Source organism: Bacillus rossius (genome assembly GCF_032445375.1).
Source record: "Bacillus rossius redtenbacheri isolate Brsri chromosome 4 unlocalized genomic scaffold, Brsri_v3 Brsri_v3_scf4_2, whole genome shotgun sequence".
Classification (NCBI taxonomy): Eukaryota; Metazoa; Arthropoda; class Insecta; order Phasmatodea; family Bacillidae; genus Bacillus; species Bacillus rossius.
In genome coordinates, this window is record NW_026962011.1 from 41112818 (window position 1) to 41139553 (window position 26736).

The following is a 26736-nucleotide window of genomic DNA, read 5'->3' on the forward strand; positions in this document are numbered from 1 at the left end:
AAATATTAATTGTTGTTTATTTTGATAGTTTAATTTGGCTCATTTGTAAATTTTATAGCTGGAGTGTGCTTTTTAATATTTTGTAGGTTGTGTGATAATTTTATTTCTGTGCAGATATCTAATTCACAAGCTGTTAGCACATCGTTTTGAAAATAAGCTTTAAATAGCAATAAAAGTGAAATAAAATTTTAAAATCTTGTACTACTAACATTGTTTAGAACGTTAAGTACAGCCTATGCCACCAGGATCGGTCCCATCATTTGTCTCACAGATTTTCGAATACTTTCCTATATAGTTCTACTATTCTATCTAAGAGCGGAAATAGAATTTTCTGGCAATGAATCGTTATTGGGAAGTTTTTGTGTGTATTTTGTTGAAATGATTAGAACGTTTTAAATAATTAATCCAGTTACATCGGGGAATATCCTTGTGCTCTCTGTATTATTTATCAAAAATGGCTATTGAATCAGCTTCGGGTGACGCCAAAAGAGGACAAACTAGTGCCTATAAAGATAAAAGTAAACCGGCTGATATACGGAGCAGCAATATCAATGCTGCCAAAGGTAATTAATGTATTCCAAACGTGTAGTAATTCATGTTACTGCAGTTAATTTATCAAATGAAACCTACAAGTTTTTAGTGTATATTTTTGTTTGTACAAAAACATATATAAGATCAGATTCGTGATTTTAGTTTTAACTATAGGGTTTTAGGTTTTTTGCTTTACGAAATGCCCATTTCGTAATAACCTTACATATAATTAAGTGAAATAAAGTTGCGGGATCACACGGAAGCCCGAGATACGTTTTGTATCTGTCGAATCCGTAGTACACACAACATGGCGGATGAGACTGGAACCTTCGTTTAAAGAAATACTTGTGTAAACGTTCTGTTCTAAGGAATTGACATAACTAGTACAGCGGCCTGGCTGTAATGGACATAAACGTTATCCTATTCGTTTGTTAATATTCTTTTTTAAGAAAATATTCATTCTGTAGTTGGTAGTGTTAGAAGGAAAAATTTGTGAATGAAAATCCATATTAGCATGAGATGTAAATTTCTGGGTAAACACGTTTTTGGGACGTTTTTTGGTGTGGAACAATAAACATGCTATTTTTCATGTATTTAATTTTTTCGCAATTATCTTTTCCAGTGTAATAAACTAGATTATATTACTCTGCTCTAGTCTATGATACTGCGGTAGCGCAAAATATAATGGACCGTGTGAGAATATTCTATTTCATGATACTGAGAAAAAATTATTCAGAAATGTCTCACTTGCAGAAAAATAAATACCGGTTGGAACTGTATTCTACTTTACGATACCGATAAAATATATCTAGAGTTTTCATAATGTTAATTATCTCTCGAGTTATCACGAAATAGACTAGACGAGGTGTCATAATATCACAAAAAATTTTATCACGTAAATTATTATTTTATACAAATGTAATACCACTTTTCACAAAACAAATAGACATTTTTGCATTTTACTCTCTTTTATGATATCCTCCACCTATAATTTACTCAATTAAAATACGTGAAAATGATTTACTATCGTACGTATTATTACCAAACTGTTTGATGTGTTGTTAACTCTTATGTTTTTTGTTTGCACCTTTATTAAAATCTTACTATAAATAGACACAAAAAAATCAGTTATTCAATTTCTTAAGTTTTTTTTATAAAATTTCACTACCTAACCAGTTTTTACTGCACCCAAAACTTAACTTGACTCAATGTTGGATGACAGGAATCTACAGCTCATGTCATCATGCATTGCCATTAGATGTTGGATTAATTATTACTTTTTTTTTTGCAGCTGTGGCAAGTGCTATTCGGACCAGCCTGGGTCCAAAAGGAATGGATAAAATGGTGAGTTCTGCATCTTTTGGAGTAATTGTTTTAAGCCCTGGCTTCACCTGCCTTGCTGAATGACTTCCATTTTGATATGCTGAATTTATATATATATATATATATATACATATATATACATATATATAAAGTGATGAGTCTCAAATACTTGAACACGATGCATTATGGGTGATCAAGTACGTACAGTTACCGGCAGCTGAATGGGCAGATGTAGAATTTTTTTGAGTGAATTCTCTGCCACTGGCTTGACTGAGTTCACGGTCCGATTTGCGGCCAGGCGACAACGGTACGGCACGGTGGCAAACGCGTGGACGTGAAAAACATTTGGTCCTTAACACTCTGTAGCCGCAATTTAACTTGCCACAGCTGATGTTTGTACAACAGCCGATAGCGTAGGCAGACGTGCGCAATCTTCCCCCCCCCCCCCCTTTTTTTTTTTTTGTTTGTTTGGTTAAATGTATCCCACAGCACATGTTCTCAGAAGTTGAAACAAGACTTTGTGGTGGTGTGCTTGACTTTTTTTTTTTTTGCCTGCCGAGATTTCGTGCTAACTGAAGTTTACAGACGTGCTATTTGAGACGGGTAGTAAAATTAAAATCGCGCTAAATGAATTCGCACAATCTGAAGCCGTTCTAAGTGAGGGATAGGTGTATTGTTAAAAAAAATATTTTACAAAAAAAGGTGGCCATATCACTGACCACATGAGAAATTTTTTAAGATTATAATAGTTTTGTTAGCACACCAAGCTGAGTGTGTTCTTGTTATTTAAATTATTAGTTATTTTTAATCCTTGCAAGTGCAGGTGCCGTTTCATTTCCCTCTTCCTCTCCTTACTAGCCTTGCAATGGTCACTGTTTCTGAAGCTAGTTTATTCACCTAGTTTGTGTTACAAATTTTTCCAGTTCTGCTATGTCTAGTACTTGAAATTTAGTTTTTTAAATATGTCACAAAATATGTGTCAAAAAAATTGTTGGATTTCCAAGTTGGGGGCCCATAATTACCATTTATCATTCCCATTTCACTTAATGATTTTTCAAGTGCGAAGTGCGGTTCCCACAGTGAGGAACTTTTAAAGTCTGTTGGAGGGTAGTGCCCCCCCCCCCCCCCCTCCCCAACTATTTTACGAAGGAAACGTGGTATAATGTAAATTGGACTGGTGTTATCTTATATATTTTTATTGTAAACAGAATATTAAAATACTATTTGCTAGTACAAAGATTTGGCTGTGGTTTAAACTGAAATCTTCCAACAGTTGTTACCTGTGATTAAGCAATGTTATCGCACAGTGATTTACAAAAACAAATTATTCCTATTAGGTCCTATTAGGGTGTCTTTGGGTCATAATAAATCTTACAAAACTGAAGGGCTGATCACGAAAGTCTGGTGATAAATTTACAATGCTGGAAGTCACATAACTTTAATATATGTGTGGAAATGACACAGTGGGGTTAAACGTTTTAAGATAATGTGATTAAAGGTTCTGAAAAAGTCCTGAAAATTATTCTCCAGACAACCTGCTTATTGTAAATTGCCTACGAAAACATTGTCCATTATGTTATTTAGAATGGTGTGTGCCAACTGTCTGTGGGAAATGCATGTGGAGTCTCGTTCGCTTAGTACTAACTACTATATTTTGAAGAAAAAAGTACCTCCACTGTAAAGAGTGGTTGGGATGGTTTTGCATATCAAGTGGCAAAAATACTGTATCTCAGCAGATGCAATTTTGATTTTGCAGATCCAAAGTGGAAAGGGGGAGGTGACCATCACCAATGATGGTGCCACGATCTTGAAAGAGATGGAAGTGAACCACCCTGCTGCCAAAATGGTGAGCAGTGCTCCGTGTAAGTGTTGCAAATGTTAGGCATCTCCGTGCACGGCCCTTAGATCCACCTTTGGGGCCCTTGAGGCCCAGCGACCTACGGGTTGTTTGTCGAAGGTGAATGAGTCATAACCGTGCGAGATCGGCATACCTCCAGCGTCAAACAGTAGCCTGTTATACATTTGTTGTGACAGGTAATTTGATGGTGGGGACACAAGTTTCTTGTAATGCATGCACTGTATTGGTGTTGGGGGGGGGGGGGGGGGGGGGGGGGTTCCAAAGTCATATTGCATGTAGTAAGTTATTACATGGAATTATGTTGGTAATTATTTATTTTCCAGAAATGTGGTTTAAGTCACAATATTCAGCTGTCAGTCTGAATGTTAGCTGATGCACCTATTTGTAAACCACCTTATCTTGAATAAAGAATAATATTTTCTGTGTTTGGTGAATCTATAATTGCAACCATATGGCTGTTCTTTGGAGTTATACATAATTTTTAAATAAAAATATATTTTCTGAGGCAAGTTTATATATTGATGGCTTAGAATGAAAACCTTGTATCTCATAAAATGCAAATTTTACAGCAGAGACAAAACACCGTGCTACTGATATACGTGGTTTTTTTTTCCCGATAGAAGTCATTTAGATGCACATTTTATTTCTTTCATCCAAACATTTTGTGAGATACGAGGTTTTCCAGCCAAAACATAAAAAAAGTATTTTCGTCCAAAAATTGAGATACGAGGTTTTCATTCTATATATATATATATATATATATATATATATATATATATATATATATATATATATATATATATAATCATATTTTTATAGTAAAGTATTTTTAATAATTATTGATAAAACATTGCATGAAAATTTATCATTTATGTCTTATTATGTTATGTGAAAGAAATATTGGTAATATTTGTAAAGTTTTTAGTAGTTATCATTCTAATATTAAATTTCAAGTTTAATTAAGTTAATATTTTAGGACCTAAAAATGTATTTTTATCTAGGATTATTAATAAAAACTGTAACCTTTCTGAAATTGTCAGATACTCTTCGTGTGGCATGGATTAATTTTATCACATAGGCACGGTCCTTAGATCCACCTTTGGGCCCTTGAGGCCTGGCGACTTCACTGTTGTTTATCGAAGGTGAATGAGTCATAACCGTGCAAGATTGGCATACCTCCATCATCAAACAGTGTCCTGTCTTGCATTAGTTGTGACAGGTAATTTGATAATGGGGACAGTTGTGTACGAAGTGACCAGTATTGTTTTTCAAAATGCTACTTTCTTATTTTACTACTTTACACAGCATAAATTATTTCTTATAAAATTGCTAATTTTTATTTATTTTTTATTTTTTTTTATTTTTTAAATTATTCATTCATTCGTTCAAGTGAAAACCTCTACTGACATTTTTTGAAACCTCTCATACAACTTTCATAAATTATTATAAAAGATATGATAAATTGTGGGCAGGGCCATCAAGAGAATCTACTTACATAGGGGCAAATACTTAGTGTTCAATTTTGCAAACCCTATGATTAAAAAAATATGAACCAGTATCTTTGAAACGACGAATCCTAAGGATTCACGGTTTCCCAAGATTCAACGTACGATTCGTATTAAAAAAGATTTGTTCATAAACAAAATTTTGATGGCATGCCATTGAGGTAATGGTATGTTCAAGAGTTTATTATTTGTATGATAGACATACTACCTAAGAAATTATTTATAAATGTATGGACTGCTTAGATTTTTTTTTAATCTTGGAAAATTTATCATTCTGTAAATAAACCCACGTCAATGGTGATTCACTACAGCAGTGTGTGGCAACACAAAAGTTAACTACATATCTTGTATTTTCATATTTTTAGTTATTTAGTGAAATTAAATAGGCAGGGTGGCCACAGACCGGGAAAACCGGGAAAAGTCAGGGATTTTAGAAATGGTCAGGGAAAATCGTGAAAAGTCAGGGAATCGCCTGAGAGGTCAGGGAAAATTTTCTCTTCTACCGTGCATTATTAACATTGAATATGCCATGTTATGTTAGAATGTGTACCGTAAACCAGTTCTTACGTGCTGTTCTCGTTCGACAGTAGGAAAACAATGGCTTGCGTGCAACATGAATAACTATCGTAGATCTCTTTTTACATGCTAAATGTCGCACACTAGTACCATAATAATTTGTTGTGTATGGTTTTTATGCTCTCGGTGTTGCCAACAAATGTAATGCGTACCTGTAAACCAGTTCTTACGTGCTTTTCTCGTTCAACAGTACGAAAACAATGGCTTGCGTGCAACATGAATAACTATCGTAGATCTCATTTTACATGCTAAATGTCGCACACTAGTACCATAATAATTTGGTGTGTATGTTTTTTCTGCTCTCGGTTTTGCCAACAAATGTACTTGTTTTTGAGCATGTTCTAAGAAATCTACAAAATCAAATGGCTACTTTGTTTGGCAGCATATTTTCGGTTCTTATTTTCGTTTATATCATGCATATTATTTCGTAGGGATTTTTCTAAAATAAAAGGTTTAATAATTGACGTGTTAAAACATTGCAATGAAAATCAAAAGGAAATGAAAAGCCGGTGGTTGGGTTAATTTAAACATTTCTTTCGGTTTCGGCTGGGTTCGCCATATTGGCTTATTTGCCTTTGTGTACACTTGTAAAGTACATTATTACGACGGAGTTGTAGGGGTAGTGATCGTTAGACGTAGTGTTTGAAGTGATTATTACTGCAGTGAGCTACTTAGGAATCGTAAATGGGGATTAAGAAACGTCTAACATGGCTTGCTAGCTGTTCAGAGAGTTAGCTAACCTATTTTTATACAGACGTGACAGACGTTCGATTTGTTTGTTTACACGTGAAAATATTGCGTAAAATTTTGTGTTTCAATATTTAAAGTGTGACGAAATTTTCATAGTTCAGAAATGACAATTTAAGGAAAGTTCGTTTACAGTTTCATGGTAAGTTGCAAATAATTTGAGACCCTGAAACATGGTATTTCCAAGAAAGACTTCAAATTTCAAAGATGATTGGCTTCAAGATAAGAGATTTTGTTTGTGGTTGGAACGACCTAAAACCAAAGAGATTTTGTTTGTGGTTGGAACGACCTAAAACCAGAAGTAATCATGCTCGTTTGCTGTGTCAGAAAACATTCTCCCTCAGCAACATGTGAAAACGTGCACTCACAAGTCACATGAATGGTGAAAAACACAGGCAAGCAGAAGAATATTCCAAACGTAGCAGTTGTAACTTGGGTCTGTACTTTTCTTGTAAGCCAAAGCCTTCTACTAGTTCCAGTGGTAATTCTGATTTACAGTCATCCTCCATGTTGTATACTACTACTATTGTTTCTGATGGTACTGTTATTGGTGACCAGTCGGGGGTTGTCAGTAAAATGCAACCTGAGAAAAATTGTGAACAGTCAGTTGTGGAATCTACAGCTCTTTGCAAAATGCCACTGTCTGGGATAAACACGTTCATTTTAAATGAGGAGGTGACTAGGGCTGAAGTTTTGTGGTGCATGCAAACAGTTTTCTCACATAAGTCTTTGCGTTGTGCAGCAAGTGATGTGACTGTGATGCAAATGATGTTCCCAGACTCATCAGTTGCCAAAAAACTGCAACTGTAAAGAACAAAAATTGGGTACATTATATTACATGGCATAGCTCCTTATTTCCACAATGAATTAGTGAAAGACATATTCCAGTGTACTGAAATAGTTTTGGGGTTTGATTAATCACTAAATAAGACTTCCGAACTTGGACAAATGGATATAGTGGTGAGATTTTGGAGAGAAAAGAGCTACCAGGTTTCAACTAGGTACTTCAACTCAGCATTTTTGAATCATGCCACAGCTGAAGATCTGCTGAAAGCATTCACTGAGACACTGTCCGAAATGGATTTGTGCAAATTTCTGCAAATCTCTATGGGTGGTCCCAGTGTTAACCTAAAGTTTTACCGTGATCTTTGTGCTTCTTTTTCAGGCCTAAATATTTGCATTGCTTGGTTGTAACAATTTTTACTTTTCAAATGTTTAATACTTTAGATACTGCATGGTCGTATTAATTTTAATTGTTTTTATTACTGTTGAAATTATTATGCCAAAGAATCTTAACAAAACTGCTAACAGAGATCCTATATTTCTCGTTTTAAAATATATTTATAAAATCGTAATCGCGGTTGTGTAAATTTAAAAAAAAATTGTCAGGGAATTTTTTTTTGCACAGTTGGGAAAACCTGGAAAAGTCAGGGAATTTCATTTCTACATTTCTGTGGCCACCCTGATAGGATGGCTTTTTTGCGAGAGCGACTTAACTACCACATATTTTATATTTATACCTTGTTTTTTTTTAATGCTTTTTTTTATGCATGATGTGGGACATTAAAATTTTGACTTTAAAGTAGGGGTGTGCGGGAATTGGTTTTTGTACTGAGGGAAATTTTCGGGGAAAATAAATTATTCCCACGGGACGGGATCGGGAAAATTAAAAAAAAAAGCAAATTTTTAATTATAATATGAGATGGCCTTTTAAATGTTTCTTGCAAAGTTAGTTTTTTTTTTTTTTTTGCTGCTATTTCTTTTGTCTGCTTCAATTGCCCTTTTTTCAGCGGCGACTTAATTTTTTTTAGCATCCTCAAATTCTTTTTTTATAGCCAGACGTGCTACAATGCTCGCATCTCAAAATGCCAGGGATTTATGTCTGTCAGACGTTCAAAATACTTCCAAACACTTTTAGGTTTACAAGTAACAAGCTGATCGGTTGCGACCTCCATTATTTGTAGGCTGCTAGTTTGTTTTATTATACAACGGCATCGAAAATAGGAACAGATACTTTGCACAAGCCTTAATAATGTAACGTCAGCCGACAAAGCCCGCCAAACTAAACAGTAAACAACTATTATTTTTTTCACCCAAAGCAAAATCATAGATGTTTAGATACTCGTGAGCAGTGGTGTAAAACTATGTGATTTCATATTTTTCAAAGTGCCAATACAGTTCTCTATATCGCCACTGCTATCAAGTAATGAGAACTGTTACGCTTCGTTATGTAACGCAAGTCTAGTATTTCTTATATCTTTGGCGAAAAGGTTGGATTGCGCATATGTTTTTTTTTTGTGTCTAAGGAGACACAGTGGTTTTAGGTTAAGTATTCGATGGTGATGGCAAAAACGTTATATAACTGATTATTCACGTATCTTGCAAATTTGTACCCTTGAAGAAATATATTTATGAACGCATACAATATTTAAGGTACTCCATGTATGTGTTTTATATTCCAATTAGATATGTATGTGTAAACGATTATCATAATTCACTGCACACCACAGCTGTTGCTACGATCGGCATACGTTTAAAAGATGTTTTGTGTTTAAATAGTACAGAAACCCTTCAAATATGTACGAATCCATAAAAAATATTATTGTAAAAACAGTTTGAATTGATAGAAAACATTTTCACATGATTAGTAAACATTTGTAAATTTTTAAAAAATTCGGGAGTAATAAAATTCCCGCTCGGCATTTCGGGAAGCCTATTTTCCCGACTTTTTTCCCGAAGCATCGGGATCCCGCACACCCCTACTTTAAAGTAAAGAAAAAAATTATTCTCTTTGATAAAATTCGAAAAAATTACTGAATTAACTTATTTTCCGTGTTTGCATTTAAAAATTTTAGAGATTTTATGGTTTAGGTCAATAAATTGTTTTGTGTTATGAAAAGACATCTTACATTATGTTGATGAAGGTTTTTGTGCCTGTCTCTTTGTTTGCATTTGATTTATTTGATTATTTAACATCTATAAAAATACACATTGTGTTCTTTTAGCCCTGTTTATGCCAGATGATAGGACTTGGTATGCTGCTTCTGTTTCTTATGACAATGTTGTTTAGGAACCACAATGCTAAAATAAAATGCTAATACAGTCAAACCTCATTATTACAAACCTGAAGGTACCATAATTTTAGCACTTTGTAATAACGAGAGTTTGTATTAACCAAACTATTGGGATATCATGACAAAAAAATTGATTTATTTACAATTATAAAGAAAATTATATACCTACACTGTTGGTAGTATAAGCTGGCTTCACTACATGCATATCAATATGTAAACACTGAAGAAAACAAACACAATGCAACACTTACAGAATAAATCATAATACAAACTTCAATTAACTTGCATTCATGACACATTTTCTATTCAAACATTTGGTTTAAAATAAGGATCAATTCTGGTTTGCATTATTTTTTTCTTATAGGCATTGTTTACACATTTAACTTTGGTCGTATCTACTGCTGCAGACTCCCTACGCATTTTTGCCAACAAGATTGTTGCTATCCTTAAACCGTTGTAGCCAACCATTGCTGAACTTGAAGTCTGAAATTCCTAACCTCAATGCTAGATAGTCTGCCTCCTTCTGAATCATAGGTCCAGAAATAGGCAAGTTTGCTGCACGCATTTCTTCAAACCACTGCAACAAGGTAGCTTCCATTTCTTGTTGATAATTTGCACAAACTCGCAAAAACCGATTCAATTTTTTCACGATTTTTTAGTATTGAAGACGACAAAGATTGCTGGATGTTAAATTCTCTCGCAATTTCAGTTTTCGTTCTCTCTCCATTGTCTACTTCTTCGATAATTTTGCAATGTAAAGTTGTTGCATTTACGTTTCGCAGTCATACTACAAAACAACTCGCACTCAAAATTGAGGTTAAGACACACGTGCGTGAACAATGGAAAATATCAGAACTTTTTTCCATAGATTGTTTAAACTTCTACGTATGTACACTTCCAACGACTAATATTAATAAGGCATAGAGTACTTTCCTTTTCGTTTTCCGTTTACAACATGGCATCTTTTCTAGTTTAGTTACTAACATCGCCACTAGAGTTGAACTTTTCATCTTGTTTTTCGACCATTTTGCGCTGTAGGATACATACATGTATCTTTGGAGAAACGTTTGTTTACATGACGGTTATGAAGACGTGATTTACTTTAGACTTCGGCTGTGAAATTCGTATTAACTGTTTACTTATACACGTTAACAGCTACTTGAGGGATCAAAACAACTTCGTAATTCATATTAACCGTATTTCGTATGAAAAGTACTGAATAACATAGGAAAGCATACCTTATTTCCTGGGACTGTGAAAGTACTTCGCATAAACGGGAATTTCGTACTAAGTGGATTTGTATTAATGAGGTTTGACTGTATCCTGGTGATATCTCAGCTGAAAAGAATTCCAGCCTTTGATCCTGCAGTGGATTGCAGCATATCTGAACTGCATTTGAATTCTAAATGTTTTCTTATTTAGTACTTACCAGGTGTCTGATTCAGCAGCAATGTTGGTTAAAATTTAATGAAGGTTATACATATCGCACTGTCAAAGTAATAGAGCCATATCTCAAAAAATGTGATATTGAGTTAAGATTGCCAATGGAAACAACATCTGCCAATCTTACCAATGCAATGAGGCCATACCTGAATTTTGAAAAATAACGGTCAAAACACGATGTTGCGATGGACGCAAGTCTGAAATTTAACCATGTTATTGCAATAATATAGCCTCTTGTTTAATTGTGTTAAAAGTTTCTACTTTTGACATGTGGCCGTAATTATTCTTGAGCTTTTACTGTGTAAAAGTGATCTCTTATATTTGGTGACACGGTTCTAAGAAAATAAGACTATATTATTCTTAACTGACCGAATTTCCACTTTTTGAGTTTTAATTGCTTAAGGATTATCTTTATTCATTGTCGTTAATGGTCGCACGGCTATTATAAATAAATTCTCTACTTTTATAAACGGACTTAATTTAATTCAACGTAGCTACATAGACTGCTAATTTTTTTGTCATAGAGGTCTCTTTTGTCTTGAGCCGTCTCGACGACTTGTACTGGGAATTTGTTTTGGGTGCAGCTGGTGGAGCTGTCCAAGGCACAGGACGTGGAGGCGGGCGACGGGACCACCAGCGTGGTGGTGCTCGCCGGCAGCCTGCTCGAGGCGGCAGAGAAGCTGCTCCAGCGGGGCATCCACCCCACCTCCATCTCCGAGGCCTTCCGCCTGGCCGCCGAGAAGGCAGTCGAGATCCTCGCAGAGATCTCCCTGCCCGTCGAGCTGAGCGACCGCGACAGCCTCGTCAAGATCGCCTCCACCTCCCTCAACTCCAAGGTGCCGGTCGCAGTCGGCCGTCGTCGCTAGTTCACTTCCTAAGGGGTCGTCCATTAATCACGTGATGTTTTTTTTTAGCAAATTTTTAACCCTCCCCTCCCCTCCCCCTCCCCCCTAGTGATTTGTGGTGAGGTTTTTCAGACTCTCTCTCTCCCCCCCCCCCCCCCCCCCCCCCCCCCCCCCAATAAATCACGTGTATTTTTTTGGTGCAAAATATTTTCCAAAAATTCAGAATATTATCTTCTTCCTAGTGTGTTAAAATTAAGCACAGTGATAAAAATGTCAAGACACACATAAAGGTTGCAGGTTTATTCTCACTAGCATAAAAATAATAAAGAAAAGGCTTATATGTGATTTACGCTTGTATTCGGCGCCAAAATCACAGTCTTACTGGTGACTGGCAAGCCGAGCCGGGTGGTTCATGTTGCGGCGGGCGGGGATATTGTTGCCTGGCTACGGCGAGTCAAGGTCACGCGTCGCTTTTCGGTTTAGTAGAAATCGCGCGAAAAAATAAATACACGTGATATCTCTCTACAAACACCCCCCCCCCCCCCCCCCCCTGTGATATTTCGTGATTTTTCCCGACTCCCCCCCCCCCCCTTCCCCCCAACTGTGTGTGGTCCTAGTAATAGTATATATCGCGGGTGCGCGGGAAAAGGGGGATATGTCAAAATTACATAAATTAAGATACTAAACGTTTAAAGTTCTTCCAAGTATGCAAGATCAATAATTAATCGTTCCAAAAGTTCAGTACCATGGAATAACACACAAGGTTGCTAGACTTAACCCGTTAGGACCAATTTGTAGAGCTAGTTCTTCTTTATTTCATACCATAAAAAACCATTTTTGCCAATATTTGACTTATCCCCTTATTCCCGCGCACCGGCTAATATATTGTATTTTAGGTTTAGTTTGTATATTTTATAAATGAAACCCCTTGTGTGTGGTAAACTTTAATTTTCCCAAAATTGGCTCACTGGGTATTTGTTGACTTCCTGTATAGTGAATTCTCTTTTTTAAAGTATTTGATGGGAACAAAAAAATTGGAAACTCTCTTATAAAGGGTACTTAATAAAAGGATTTTGTCAGACTGTCTCAGTTTTGTATACCTGGTCAGTTTCTATAGATTTCAAACATACGTTTAGCCCCGTCCCCACGTTTTCCATCTAGAAATGTACACATTGTTTATGTTCTTCCCTGTTTATGCCAAAAGAAAGAGTTAGTATACCGTGTTTTATCAAATAACTGTCCCACCGTTACTTTAGGACGTCTAATTTGGAGGGGGAAAAATCTTGCCGAAACGTCACATGATGTTTTTGGTCCCACTGTTAGATTCAGAGCACTTTGTGTAGGTATTAAACATGAGATTACAGGACAGTTAGTTGCAGTCAAGTATAGAAAAATGCTCTGATTACAGTAAAAATTTTTTTGGCATTTCCACACAATATGGTTGAGTGTTTTGGTCCCACCATTTCCTCTGTAAGATGTACTTAAATTTTTTTTCCCAAAAACTTAAGTTTCCCATATGTAACCATGTTTTTTCAAGTTTAAATTCATTGTTCATTAGAAAAATAACTGTTTACTTATTTAATTAACAAAAATAAGTTTTCAATGTGGAAATTCTCTTTCAAACACTTTTTCAAAAGTTATAATCTTTTTCTCTTCCATCACCACTGTGATGCATTTATGAAAATTAAACTGTAGCCAAATGCTGTTTGGTGTCACGTGTTTGGTTACGTTGATGCCAGTATAGAGTGCGCGCATAGTCTTAACATGGATATCTCACATATTCCATACAATGTGTGCACTGTCTCGTGTCAAGTAAACTACATTGATAGCCTAGCCGGCACTCTTTCATGGTTGGTGAGTACTATGACAATAGTTATGGGTATGCTATTTTAGATCTGCCTCATGATTAAAGGGAAAAACACTATACCCCGGCTTTGGGTCTGATTTTTGACAAAAGAATTTGTATTTACAATCATGTCGATCTTGTTAAAATTCAACTGTTAATACTAAAAAGATTTTCCTTGGCTTTGCCACAAATGGCAGCACCGTGATATTTGTTGCCTGTTCCATGAGACTTCTGTTCCATTTGCAAAATTACTCTTTCCATATACATATTGAAGCCAAGATGTTACAAATCAAAGAAAGGTTTTTCAAGATTTTTCTGCAATGATTAGTTGTTTTTAATATTAAATTAGCTCAAAAGAAATGTTAATTTTCCTAGTGCTAGTAAATAAATTTGAAAAAAAGAATATTTAACTTCATATGCCTTTAGTCTGTGGCTATCTATTTGAAGCATCTCTAATCACTGAATTCATTGTTAAGTTTCATCTCTGTAGCCATGACTGGTCAATTTTTGGCTCTGCAGACATTTATTGCTACAACCTAAACAACATATTATTTATACAGGTTGTATCACAGCAGTCCAGTATGTTGGCACCATTGGCTGTAGAAGCTGTGATGAAGATTGTTGACCCTGCAAAGGACACAAATGTTGATCTTCAGGTATTTATTTCCTCAACCTCTAAAAAAAAAATCCCCCTAAAAAATTTCCTTAGTAAATTAAAATTTGTCTATTCCATATAAATACATAAAATTTATTTTTTATTTTGTTCTATTAATAAGTTTTTCTTGTCAATGAGTAAATTTCTGAGTACATTGAGAAACTCCTTAACACGTATTTTCTGTAATAAATTTAGGACACCTTTTGAAAAATGGTAGACCTCCATAAAATCTGATGTGGCATGTTGCATTTTATTAAACAGGTTTCATAGTGTATTTTTCTCTTGCAGGATATTAAGGTAATCAAGCAGCTAGGTGGGACAATTGAAGACACCGAACTGATAGAAGGATTGGTGTTCACTCAGAAAGCTGCCAACGTGAGTGGGCCCCGGCGAGTGGAGAAAGCAAAGATTGGACTGATCCAGTTCTGCATCTCCCCTCCAAAAACAGATGTACGTGGACACATTCCATCATTTATATCTAGGTACAACTAGTAGAGTTATTTGCGTCCTTTTTTTGGTTGCATGAGGAAATATGAGTGTTGTGTAAAGTTCAGGATATTGTCTCACAAACTTTAAACGTTGGATTTGAAGATTAGGTCGAAAATTTTATATTAAAAAATTTGGAATGGGTGGGGAATGCACCACTATTGATTGTGTATTTATAATGTATATTGGTGGTTTGTGAAGACACTGTGGAATAATATTCATCTTTAATTATAAAATAAATTACACGTGAAAATATTTAATGTTATCGTCACATCTGTAAAAAAAGTACGTTTTACAATCAAAACATAACAGTTGAAGGTGCCATAGATGTAGTTCATAGATGTGTGCAACTTTATAACGTGCCGCAGCAGAAAGATGAGAACAGAAAGACGCCATGTTTGTTTCACTGGTTTTTAAAATAGGCAGCTAATTGAGTCGTTGACTTGTAAGTATGAGTGGCAGGTGTACAAAGAACAATTAAAAGTGCAAAAGTATATTTGTTTAATAGAGTTGATGGTTGATTTCAAATATTTCCGTAATAATTTTCGGCATTCTAACATTTTATGCTATTTGTGCAGTGCTGTGGAGTGTAAGTTCACTGCATCTGCAGCCATCTAGTGGAATGGCTAGTAACTTTCTCTTTTAGGTAAACGGGATTGCTTTGAAAGTGGCACGTTTGTTTTTAGTGGTAATAGCGTTGACGAAGATCCAGCGGACACGTGATAAAAGATGTTTATTTTTTATTTTTTGCAAAGTGGTGTATGGATGGTAGATGTATTTTACTATTGACTTGACAAACGAAATGCTTTTTGACACTTGTAAGGTTTAATTATTCCGGAAAAACCGTACAAATTGTGTGAGAAATGTCATCGGAAGTGTGGCAGTAATTGACTTGACTGCAAACAAACTGAATTCGATGTAGACAATTTATTATTTTAATAATACAGTAGAATCTCGTTATAGCGAGCACGGTAATAGCGAGAACATGGCTATAACGAGGTATTTTTGAGAAATTTACGGCGTGATTGCTTGAAGCGCGCTTTTGTTATTTGTCTGCTTTATCTCCACCCCTCTCGCTCGCCACTAGACATCGTGCTGTTGACGCCTGTCACATTCTTCAGCCGTGCAGTCGCCACCTAAGTGCGTGGCTTAAAAATAGAATCCCATCCTTTCTTTCTTTTATCAAACTTCCGTTATCTGTGCCGTGTGTAGACAAAGTTTGAGATTGGAACAGAAACAACGTAAGAAAGTATTTTTTTACAAATAAGAAATATGTATGTTTTTGTTTTTATAATCGCGTATTTTCACTTTCACGTTTTTTTGGTTGTTATCTTAAAAGAGAGAATATTAAAAAGCTGCTCTAATGAGATTTAATTGTTTCTTGGTTAAGAAAAACTATTAATTATCAAATATTGTTAATTGTTTATATTCTAATTATTATTATTTACGCGACGTCATACCGTATACGTACGCAATACGACTGGATTCGTTGCTGCAACATAACATAGCATATTATACGGTATCAGAAGTAACGAGTAACGTAACGATAGTAACGAGTACTAATTGTTATAGTAACGAATACATACGGGTACACATTTTTTTCGTTACTTTTACACCTCTAGTAGGCACTACCGTATTTATTTCCGAATCACTAGGGCAGTTTTCTTGTAACTTTTGTTTCGGTCAGTTGTTTGGGTATCTGTCCGGGAAAGGGGTGGTGATGGTTTGAGTTTAATCCCAAATTTATTTTCTAAAAAAGTTGACAGGTTTCTTTAAATGAAAAAAGTATAGTTTTTCAGTGACTATTTCGTTTGAGGCGTACGTGCGTTGCCGCAGCAGCACTCCTGCTTTTTTGTAAGGAATTAAATCGTCGCGCTACACTAGCACCACCTGTTAGCAACATCCCGAACCAACATGGCCGCAAGCAGACAGCCCGCGTCGACGATAGATAGCAGGACAATGCTGCGTCGGCCGCGGGCTGAGATGCTATACTTACGTGGCTTGGTAGGGTATTCTGGTTATTTTGACGCAATCGGTGATCGCATCCGTACTTATGGGGTATCGTTTTAAAGATAATTCACACATCTGCTCACAGAAATTAAGATTTCGTTAATATAACCTGTTATTTTCCAATTATACTGGTTTAAACACAATTTTAAACTATTTTAGGTTAATTTTTATTTTGTGGGGGCCAAAATTTGTCTAATTCGGTTATAGCGAGGACACGGTTATAGCGAGGATCAAACCTGGAACCGTGACACCTCGCTATAACGGGACTCTAGTGTACTTTGAAAGTTCACCATCAATTTAATTTATTTCCATTATTGTATTATTTTCTTTTTATTCCTATGTTTTAAAGGAGGGTGTATGTAGCTTTCTTGAGATAATTGCTAGATGAAAATAGTAAATTATAGTTTTATTAGGTGTTTTCTATATTATTTAGAATTATTTTTCACTAATACATATATTGCATTTGCAATAGGTTGGTGTGTTTGTGGCAGCTTGAAAACTGTACTAAAACTTTTAATTTGTTTTGATAGCCTCTTTAAAGACTGAAACATTATGCCAATGCATTTCTTTGTAAGCATACAATAAAAACATTGAGGAAAAAACAATACAAATAAATTATTATTTTTCAGTGTTATAAACAATAAATTGTTGAAGATGGAAGTCTAGATACAGGCTTTTTAGTGCTTTTTTGTAGCCGAAACAATAAATAGTTTATTACTTGAAACACCTCATAAATAATGTATGAATAATGTTTATTTTATTTTTGAAGTCAGAACCGAGAACCAATTTTTAAGAACCGGTACCGAACCGAGAACCGGGGAAAAACAGGAATTGACCCATCACTAATAGTAATCTTATTAAGTTCTTTAATTTTGATACATACTTCTTTTAGACCACATGCTGTATAAATGAAAGTAAAATTTTAAAGATATTTTGTGCTGATAGCACTAGTGAATGGTAGCCATTTTGTGCTTAATTTTTGCAAATAACACACATTGCTATTCTATGAAATTTGTAAACAAAGTTTTTATTTTATTGTAGTTTTGTGAATAAAGATGGTGTGTTTCAAAGGTTTTTCATTTGAAATGTTGGTGCATTATAAACGTAAGAGGGATGAATGTACACATTGCCATATGGTGAGACTATAGGGAGTGGAAAATAATAATTTATTGTATAGGATTTTGATATAGATAGGATTTACTGTAATAGCATGGGAACTCTGGGGTCGAGATCTCATGACATCTCAGCAAACTGTAAGAAATATACAAAAAGGGGAACTGTGCCAAGAAAATTTTTAAAGGAATTATGAAATTGTTTTTTTCTGTAGTTTTGGCATGTTATATAACAGGTATAAGGCTGTGCAGTTATTGGTTGCATGCTAAGTAGTTATAAATTTGATATTTTTTTTCCCAAGAGAATTTTAGGGGTAATTTCTGTTTCTTAAAACCTTATTGGTTGCATGCGAAGTAGATATAAATTTGAGGTTTTTGGGGGTAATTTCTGTTTCTTAAAACTGTTATTACCTTTCTTTGGTCATTTAAAGAGATGGTCAAAAATAACTAGTTAAAATATAATCTTAACTGGTTTGGTGTGTTCTTAAAGGTTGCTTGCAATGATGATTACACTTAGGACACCTTAAGATGCATAATGATAAGAATTAGTTGTGAACTGAGCAAGCAGCTGCTATGTTTTCCCCAACCATAACATGAATATGGAGATTATTTAGAATGCAGAGAACATGTTGTTGATCACTCACTCCTTTTTGTAATTGTAACTCCATGATATTGACCTAGAAACCATTTTAAATTAAGTGGGAAGTATGGACAATTTTGTACTTTTAATATGTTATGTTCATTTGCATGATTACAGCTCTTTAACTACCACATACTGGCATCACCAATAATGATCTCATCAATGACAACCAACACAACTTTGTTAGCACCTGCAGGGATACCTAAAGGCATGCTTCAATTACAGTGTATTGCACAAATGTTAGGTGTGTGTGTTGGGATGGGAAATTTGATCATTTCAGAACATGAAAGATAATGATTTCAACATCAAAATTAATTCTATTACTTTAATTTTTTATAGCCTCTAAATAGTTTGAACATCTCAATATAAAGAATTTTGAGTGGTAATTCATTAAACTGCAAAAATAAATATTAAAAGTTTTGTGCTACGTATTTGTTTATAGGTTCCATACTTATATTTTACTAGATATACTCAAAAACTAGAACTGAGTCGAGCAAGTTGACTTGACAGTCAAGTTTATTGTAAAAAAAAATTGGATTTTTTCTAGAAAAAAATTGCTTTCCTTTAAAATTACTATTTTAGGTAGTTGTAAGGTTACTATCAATTATTCTCATTTATGTTTTCTTTAACAACACTGTTTTCCTTGTTCAAGCCACAGTGGCAGCATCTGATGTCATAAATATTCCACCTTGACTTGAATATTGTGTAGTGTATGATAACTATACAGAACCCTGGGGTATGCTAGTACTAAAATTCTATTTAAGATCACTGGGAAGAATTACAGAAATTAAGTTCTTATGCCTCCACAGTGATGTGACGAATACCGTTGTGGTGTCAAACTTTGCAATGTGTGGAATTGTTTTGGCTTGTAATGGCCTGTTAATTACAGTCTTATCAGCTTTGGTGCTTGTAGAGGTTGCTTGCAATGATGATTAATCTTAGGACACCTTAAGATGTATAATGATATAAATGAGTTTTGAACTGAGCAAGCATTTGTTTTAGTTTCACAGTGTGTAAATATAGCATGAGATGATTATATTGCTGTAGTAAGTGCTGAAAACCTGATTTCTGAAGAAGAGTATTTGGTTTTCTGTTGATACACACCCTAAATATTGTCTGAGAATCATAGAGCTCCATTTATTTTAGTAAAGTTTTCCTTTGAGATTTTGGGTTTTTGTATTGCTAATTCTTATGGGTAGGTATTACAGTCAATTTAAAAAATGGTTACACAAATTGTTTGTTTGTAGATGGACCATAACGTGGTAGTTTCAGACTACACGGCTATGGACCGAGTGTTGAAGGAAGAGCGGGCATACATATTGAATATTGTCAAGCAGATCAAAAAAGCCGGCTGCAATGTTCTGCTCATCCAGAAGTCAATACTTAGGTAAGGTGGAAGTTCCTTAGTTTGTTTGCCATTGATGTGCCTGATTTGAATTTGTACAATAATTTTTGTCTTCAATTTCATGTGTATGAATACAAATTTTTTTCTTAATTTTTTTAGGGATGCATTGTCTGATCTTGCCATTCATTTCTTGGACAAGATCAAGGTAATGGTAATCAAAGACATTGAACGAGAGGACATTGAGTTTGTTTGTAAGGTAAGTCTGCTGAGTCAGTCTGAAGTATGGGGGCTTCTCTCAATAGAAGAGGTTTTTTTTTAAATTGTATTACCGTATTTGCTCGCGTAAAGGCCCCGCCCGCGTATACGCCCCCCCCCCCCCCCCTCCTTTTTTTGTAAACATTTTTGAGAAAAAATTTAAAAATGTGTTTTTCTGGGTTTATCTGAGGGCAGGGCAGCTTGGCTTGCTGTAAGTATTGTGAGCGGTGGGAGGTGATTTTGTAAGCAGCAGTGATACAGATGGTATTATAGTTTGTCCGTTCTCAGTAGGACTGTCATGAGGCGTGCCAGATGTAAGCAATTAGTCCTATCTCAAACGACATAAAGATAAAGAAAGCTGGACCCTTGGGCTTGTGTTGTGCAGTGTTGATGGAGTAGAAGAGGGGAAGGGAAGTGGGTGGAGCAGGTACCTACACTCCTTTGGTTGGCTGGCTAGCTGGCAGGAGGGAGGTTAAGCCACGCCTCTGCCTCTCCCCCCCGCCGCAGCGCTGCCTCTCCTCCCTCTGGACTAGCTGCCTCTCTCTCCCTCCTGCTGCGTCTCTGCTTCCATTTATTTTTTCCTCCAAATTCTGGTATAGGCCCCCTCCCCTTTTTTGGAGTCGAAAATTTGGAGAAAAAAAGGGCGGCCTTTACGCGAGTAAATACGGTAGTATTAAAAATAACATGTTTTACACTTTGTGTACATTTTTTGAATACTACGAAATATTTGTTTTTGTGGGGCTTATATTGAGGAACATCTGTAGTTCAGATCTGCTGGTTAGAAACAAGTGGTTTGGCCAATTCATCATGTTTACAGCTACTGTGCATCTTTTGATTCTGCACATTGCGTGATCTGGCACTAATTTTTGTGGGAGGATATAATTTTATCAAAATGGAAGAAATAGCATATAAGTTAATAGAAAATATTCCTTTATTACTTACACATTAATTTTAGACGTTTTATTGTCTTATCTGTAATTTATACAACCAGATTTGTTAAAAACATTTAATTTAAGAAACTGCCGCCATTGTGTTTTAGAATGGCTCTGCTGACACTACTAATGCCTGCATTCTTGCTCATCTTCCCTCCGTTAGTCGAGATGACCTAGTATAGCTCTCTCGTCCCTCTATTCCTGTGTGTTGGGCTAATCGAGGTTTAGAAAACTGCACGAGACATGCTCAAAGTGTGTCAGTTTAATTGTTTTTTACACCTGGTGGTGTGATTTTTATTCCTAAGGCACCATTATAAACTCTTGCATGTGCGTTGAAACAAAATATTTCTTTTGGTTATGCAAAGTGGGATTTTTCTGCCCAAATTTCTTCTAAATATAAATTTCCTGTCCAGCCTGACTTTTAATTTATAGTGAGTTTATATTTATGTGATTGTTAGGAAATTGTTGTTTCAGACCATTGGTTGTCGGCCAATCGCAAGTTTGGACCATTTCTTGCCTGAACACCTTGCCAGTGCAGACCTTGTTGAGGAGGTGCAGACTGGGGCCAACAAGTTTGTTAAGGTGCGAGAAATATGCTTTGTTTGGTAATTATTATACATTTTAAATAGTGCTTCTAGAACTTGTTTCTCTATTAAAATCAGTTTTTTATTGTGTTTTCTGTGATTTTTTTTCCCATGGCAGATATTTTGTGTATGCATTAATAAGTGTTGTGTTAAATAGGTAGGGCCTGGAAAATTTCGGTGTTTTCAGTATGCAAAAAGCGGTACTTTCAAATTAGAAAAGCGGTAGTTTAAAGTCGGTATTTTCGTTATGCAATGGAAATTTTACCAGTATTTTAAATGTTGACTAAATTGTGCAGTTATTGAATATAATAGTTTACTTATTTAATAAACAATCCATGTATACTAGGAATAGGCTAATATGCATAATAACAGCCAATTAAATCCAAAACAGTTACACAAAACAGACACGTTGCTATAGATGTTTGCAACTACAATTTTTTTTTTTTTTTTTTTTTTTTTTTTTTGGCTGCCAATGCCACATGCTTAGCCGACTTTAGGTGTTTGTCAATGAAATCTTTTCTATCCCATGAAACTTTACAGTTGCAAAATTTGCACATCACTGTGCTATTGTCAGTACAATAAAACCCATGTTTCTGATACTGATATGCTCGTATTTAATGGAGTGGAGGAACACGGGGTTGCCACTTGAACAAACCCCAGCGCACAAATGAGAAGAAACTTAGTGTGAACTATACCCCAGATCAATTTTGAGCATCAAAACCATACACGAACACGGCTTATGTAAAAATAAGGTAATTATGCTGAAACACAAGACTTGGGTTAAAGGACACTTTAACCTTGTGTGGATCAAGTAGAAAACATTCGGCTATAAACGAAAGAAATAAGAACAATGCTATCCTGAAATGCTGTGACATGTTTTTGGAGTAGATAATCACAGCGACAGACCGACAGGATGCGCTCCTGCCCTTGCCGTCAGCGATGTTTATTTTGACAGCTCAAGCAATTATCGTTTCCACGTCCCTTCGCAGCGTAAAAAAAAAAAAGAGAAAAAAAAACACGCTGACAGTTTCTCACGCAGAAGGTTGAAATAAGGGAGGGAATGTGTTGAAATGTTAGTTGAATAAGGAGGGAGGGGGGGAATGGTTTTTACATGGTTTGTGGCTCTGGGAGGGATGAGCCTTGAAGAATTAGCAGGGGATGGGAGAGGTAAGCGTCGCGTCGCGTCACGTCACGTAGCCGCCGGGTAAGATAACATGACAGCTGAGACGGCTTTTCATGCGATAGTGGAGGCGCCGAGCTCGTCTAGACACTGCCGCGTGGCCAGTCTAGAGGGGTGGTATCTATTTTTAGACGTCTTTTGTATGCCTGGCTGCTTACAGTACAGCTCTCGCCAAGATAAACGTGAACACACAGAGCCCAACAAAGTGTAACAGACTTGTTTTTCAGCCGATTTTACTCAAATTTTCGACTTTCTCTGCTCAAATTTTTCATGTTTTCTCAAAAAACGGTCATATAAACGGAATGGACGCATCAGAGGGGGGGTCGCATCGGCGGAATTCTACTGTAATGGTACTTTTCGGGGATATATTCGCAGTGTAATATAGAAATGTTGTGGTTTTCGTGAATGTACTTACTTTTCGCGTTTTCATGCGAAATTCGCGCGAATTTTCGCAAAATTCGCGATAGCGAAAAATTCCAGGCCCTATAAATAGGTAATTTAAATTTCTTTCAAAAGTGGTTTTGAAATTGTGGACATCACATAACATTTTGAATTTTTGATGTAAGAACTGTCTCTTACTAAAATGTTTACCAGCTGTGTGTTGCACTTGGCACTGTCATGCTGTTAGACCTTTTACACTAAGCTAGGTTAACAATGTGTTGTTTGTGTTTTAATTCTCAGTAAATTAAGTTTAAAAAGAAATAATTCGTGACATGGCATTGGGAGGGGAGTGTCTCGTGTCTTTAATCCATAGATTGAGGACTGGGCTGCATTTGCTTGCTGTGATGATTCTTCTTAGGACACCTAGGATGTACAGTGACATGAATCAGTTGTGGACTGAGCGAGAGCTGCTGTGTTTTGGCAGCGAGTGTAAGTGCAGTGTGAGGTGGCGTTCACGCCGTTACATCTGCACGCAGGTGACTGGGATACAGACCCCGGGGCGCACTGTGACCATCCTGGTGCGAGGCAGCAACAAGCTGGTCCTGGAGGAGGCGGAGCGATCTCTTCACGACGCCCTGTGCGTGATACGGTGCCTCGTCAAACAAAGGTCAGTGCGTGTCGGGATATAACAGTGGCATGGGTGGTCTGAATTTTATATATATATAAATTTTAAATATTTGTATTATTTAAATAATTGTTATAATTTAAATTTTACTACACAAAATTTGAAATATTTGTAGGCCTGTGCGAATATCAAATTATTTGCGATTACAAATATTCACTTAAAATAAGTAATAATGAGATTTATAATTCCTGTAAAACGTTTTCACTTATGTAACAATTTGGGGAAAATTAGACAAATTATACTAAGGTGAAGGTTGGTTAAGTCAGATACAATATTTATATGTTATGTGTTAAAATATTTAAATTATGAAATAATTAATTTTTTAATATTGTAGCCAACCTAACTTTCATGTCATTAGAATATTAGTAGAATTAAGCTATTTTTATTTAATTTGTTGCTTTGTTTAAATTCCCATTGCACTTGATCGATAAGCATGTCTTTTTAAGTAAGGAATTTTAAGACTTGCTACTCAAGAAATTTCGGTGTCTACTGATGGGTTATCAATTTTTAATCCTAAATTATCTATGTGCCGTATGGCCGTATGTTTCTCTGGGGCTATGATGTGTACAGGATACCTCCTTTTTATACAACACATATGAATGTTTGTGATTACTAAGTAAAACACCTGAGCCAACAGTCATATGCAGTATCTATAAGGAAGTAGTAGTTGGTGTACGCAGTGTGTGTGGTTTATCGATATGTGGGGGATGTGTCTTAGAGCTCTAATTGCTGGTGGAGGAGCCCCGGAAATGGAAGTGTGCTATCGACTATCGGAGTATGCTCAGACTGTCACGGGTGTTGAGGCTTACTGCTTGAGGTGAGTCTCTTGGAAAATATTTAGCTGAAGGTATTTTTAGTGACGAGCAGTCATTTATATTTTCCTTAAATTTTTCATTGCTTGTTACAATCCTGAAATTTTTGTGTAGATTGTGATACCTTGTATAAATTCTCACCATATGTTTTCGTTCGCTTTGTGCAGTTTTATGGAATTACTGTCAACCCAATGGTTAAATTTCTCTAATTGCTGTGCCTAAAAATGTGTATTCTCCATTTTATGTTTCATGATGATAAAAGGATGCCATTTTTGAAATGAACACTTAATTACTTTATTGTTAGGAACATGCATTTCTCACATTTATGACACAATTATCCTTACACTATTTTTTCACTTTTTAAAAATTACTATTTACTTGTAACAACCCGGAATACTGCAAATTTTAACAGTGAAGATGTTTGCAAATATAATTTTTCTGGTTTACTTGGATTTTAGTCGTCCGTATCATTTGATGTTAAAAAATGTGGCACCGTCACCAAAGATGATTCAATATCAAACTTTGTGAATGCAATGAGTCAGTTGCTGAAGCTACACAATCAATAGTTTGGTCGATATTTTGAGTTCTCTATGCTGTGCTCGTATAAATTTGTCTGTAAAAACTGATGTAAATGTGCACAATATTGCATGAATAATGCCGTTTTCAGCTGAAAAATAACACCACTTTTTGCTCTAAAATAAAAAATCAAATAAATGTGCCTAGTAATTAGGGGTTTTGCTGTATTTTCTTTGTTTTTTTGAACACATTCCTATTTCATTATAAATTGGATCACAAGTGTCATGTTGATTGTTGTAGGGCATTTGCAAATGCAATGGAGGTGATTCCCTTCACGCTGGCAGAGAATGCAGGTCTCAATCCCATTTCAACAGTGACTGAAATGCGTAACAGGCACGCAGAGAGTGATGTTCACGCTGGCATCAACGTGAGGAAGGTGCGGAGCTGACTGCCAGTGTAGTCCATTTAGTGTTTTCTTGGATAGAGAAATGATTAAAATATTTCCATATAGACTAGTTGCATATTTAGGCTCTTATGTTGTCAGTACATAGTAAGGCACAACTGTGAAATATTAGTTTTATTTTTTCTTTAAGCAATGTTACGTAAAAATATCTTTCTCAGCTGAAATATTATGTTGCTAATATGTCAAAAATTTTGTAACCAAGTGGTCCGAATTTAAATAGTTTGGAAAATTGGAATAGATATTACTTCGACGTGAAAAGACTCGTTAAGAGTTGAAAAATAATTATGTTAAACAGTCCCCCGACAGAGGCAGGCCCCGGGGATACGTGAAAGCGATTTGAAAGAATTAAGCAGAAACGGAATTAATAGTCAGTTAACAAAGAGTGAAGTCCCTGGGTGTGAAAGGCAGCGTTTTACCTCGGTCGTTGGCAGCGTGAAACTGGCAGCGTGCTCTCGAATCAACATGGCGCCTTCCCGCCTTGCCAGTTTACCGTTACGCCTTTCCGATTGAGTGCCTTGTTTATGTAAAGAAATACAAAAACACTCCTAAAATTAATACACTTTCTCCCACGGCTTTATTACTATTTAACCTAGAGTTATTAATTAATTAAAATATATACCTACACATGTCAACTTCGTTCGTGTTCGGGTCTCCGCCCAGCAACGTCTTTAACTTACATACTGAAACTTATATTATAAACAAAACGAAAACCCTCCCGCCTGTCAGTGGTGACGCAAATGACGGGGGAAAAAAATAAAAAGCTATACAATATTATTTTATTACAAATTTAGAGGAACGTCCCACCGCCGCTACAGCACCCTCCCTCTTGAGGTAGTTCGTGGTGCGCTATTCAAACACACACACTAGGCTGCCAGTACGGGAAGTGGGACGGGGGGTGGGGGGTGAGGGGAAATGTGGCGGAGGCTGACCAA

The 26736-nt window shown here is 35.9% G+C and overlaps 1 protein-coding gene and 3 non-coding genes across 7 annotated transcripts in view; all 4 read left to right on the forward strand.

Annotated features, from left to right (window-relative positions):
* The first annotated feature begins 272 nt into the window (after window positions 1-272).
* The window catches only part of LOC134542052 (T-complex protein 1 subunit delta), a 29019-nt gene continuing 2555 nt past the window's right edge, over window positions 273-26736 (forward strand). The window contains exons 1-12 of one of the 4 annotated variants that reach the window (XR_010076728.1): window positions 273-563; window positions 1823-1875; window positions 3611-3700; window positions 11642-11893; window positions 14309-14404; window positions 14692-14853; window positions 19899-20038; window positions 20156-20252; window positions 21658-21765; window positions 23865-23995; window positions 24732-24830; window positions 25642-25777. Coding sequence is in view for 2 of the 4 variants with exons in the window: in XM_063385905.1 (XP_063241975.1) it covers window positions 455-563; window positions 1823-1875; window positions 3611-3700; window positions 11642-11893; window positions 14309-14404; window positions 14692-14853; window positions 19899-20038; window positions 20156-20252; window positions 21658-21765; window positions 23865-23995; window positions 24732-24830; window positions 25642-25777 (1473 nt within the window). In the remaining 2 variants the exon portion in view is untranslated. The remainder of the gene's footprint in view (window positions 564-1822; window positions 1876-3610; window positions 3701-11641; window positions 11894-14308; window positions 14405-14691; window positions 14854-19898; window positions 20039-20155; window positions 20253-21657; window positions 21766-23864; window positions 23996-24731; window positions 24831-25641; window positions 25778-26736) is intronic. The other 3 variants (XM_063385905.1, XM_063385906.1, XR_010076729.1) reach the window with 3 other exon arrangements.
* Window positions 3746-3910, forward strand: LOC134542520 (small nucleolar RNA SNORA53). Its single transcript, XR_010076806.1, has one exon. It is a non-coding gene; the product is annotated as a small nucleolar RNA SNORA53 (small nucleolar RNA).
* LOC134542523 (small nucleolar RNA SNORD58) lies at window positions 18507-18576 on the forward strand. The gene has a single exon (XR_010076809.1). It is a non-coding gene; the product is annotated as a small nucleolar RNA SNORD58 (small nucleolar RNA).
* Window positions 19572-19641, forward strand: LOC134542522 (small nucleolar RNA SNORD58). The gene has a single exon (XR_010076808.1). It is a non-coding gene; the product is annotated as a small nucleolar RNA SNORD58 (small nucleolar RNA).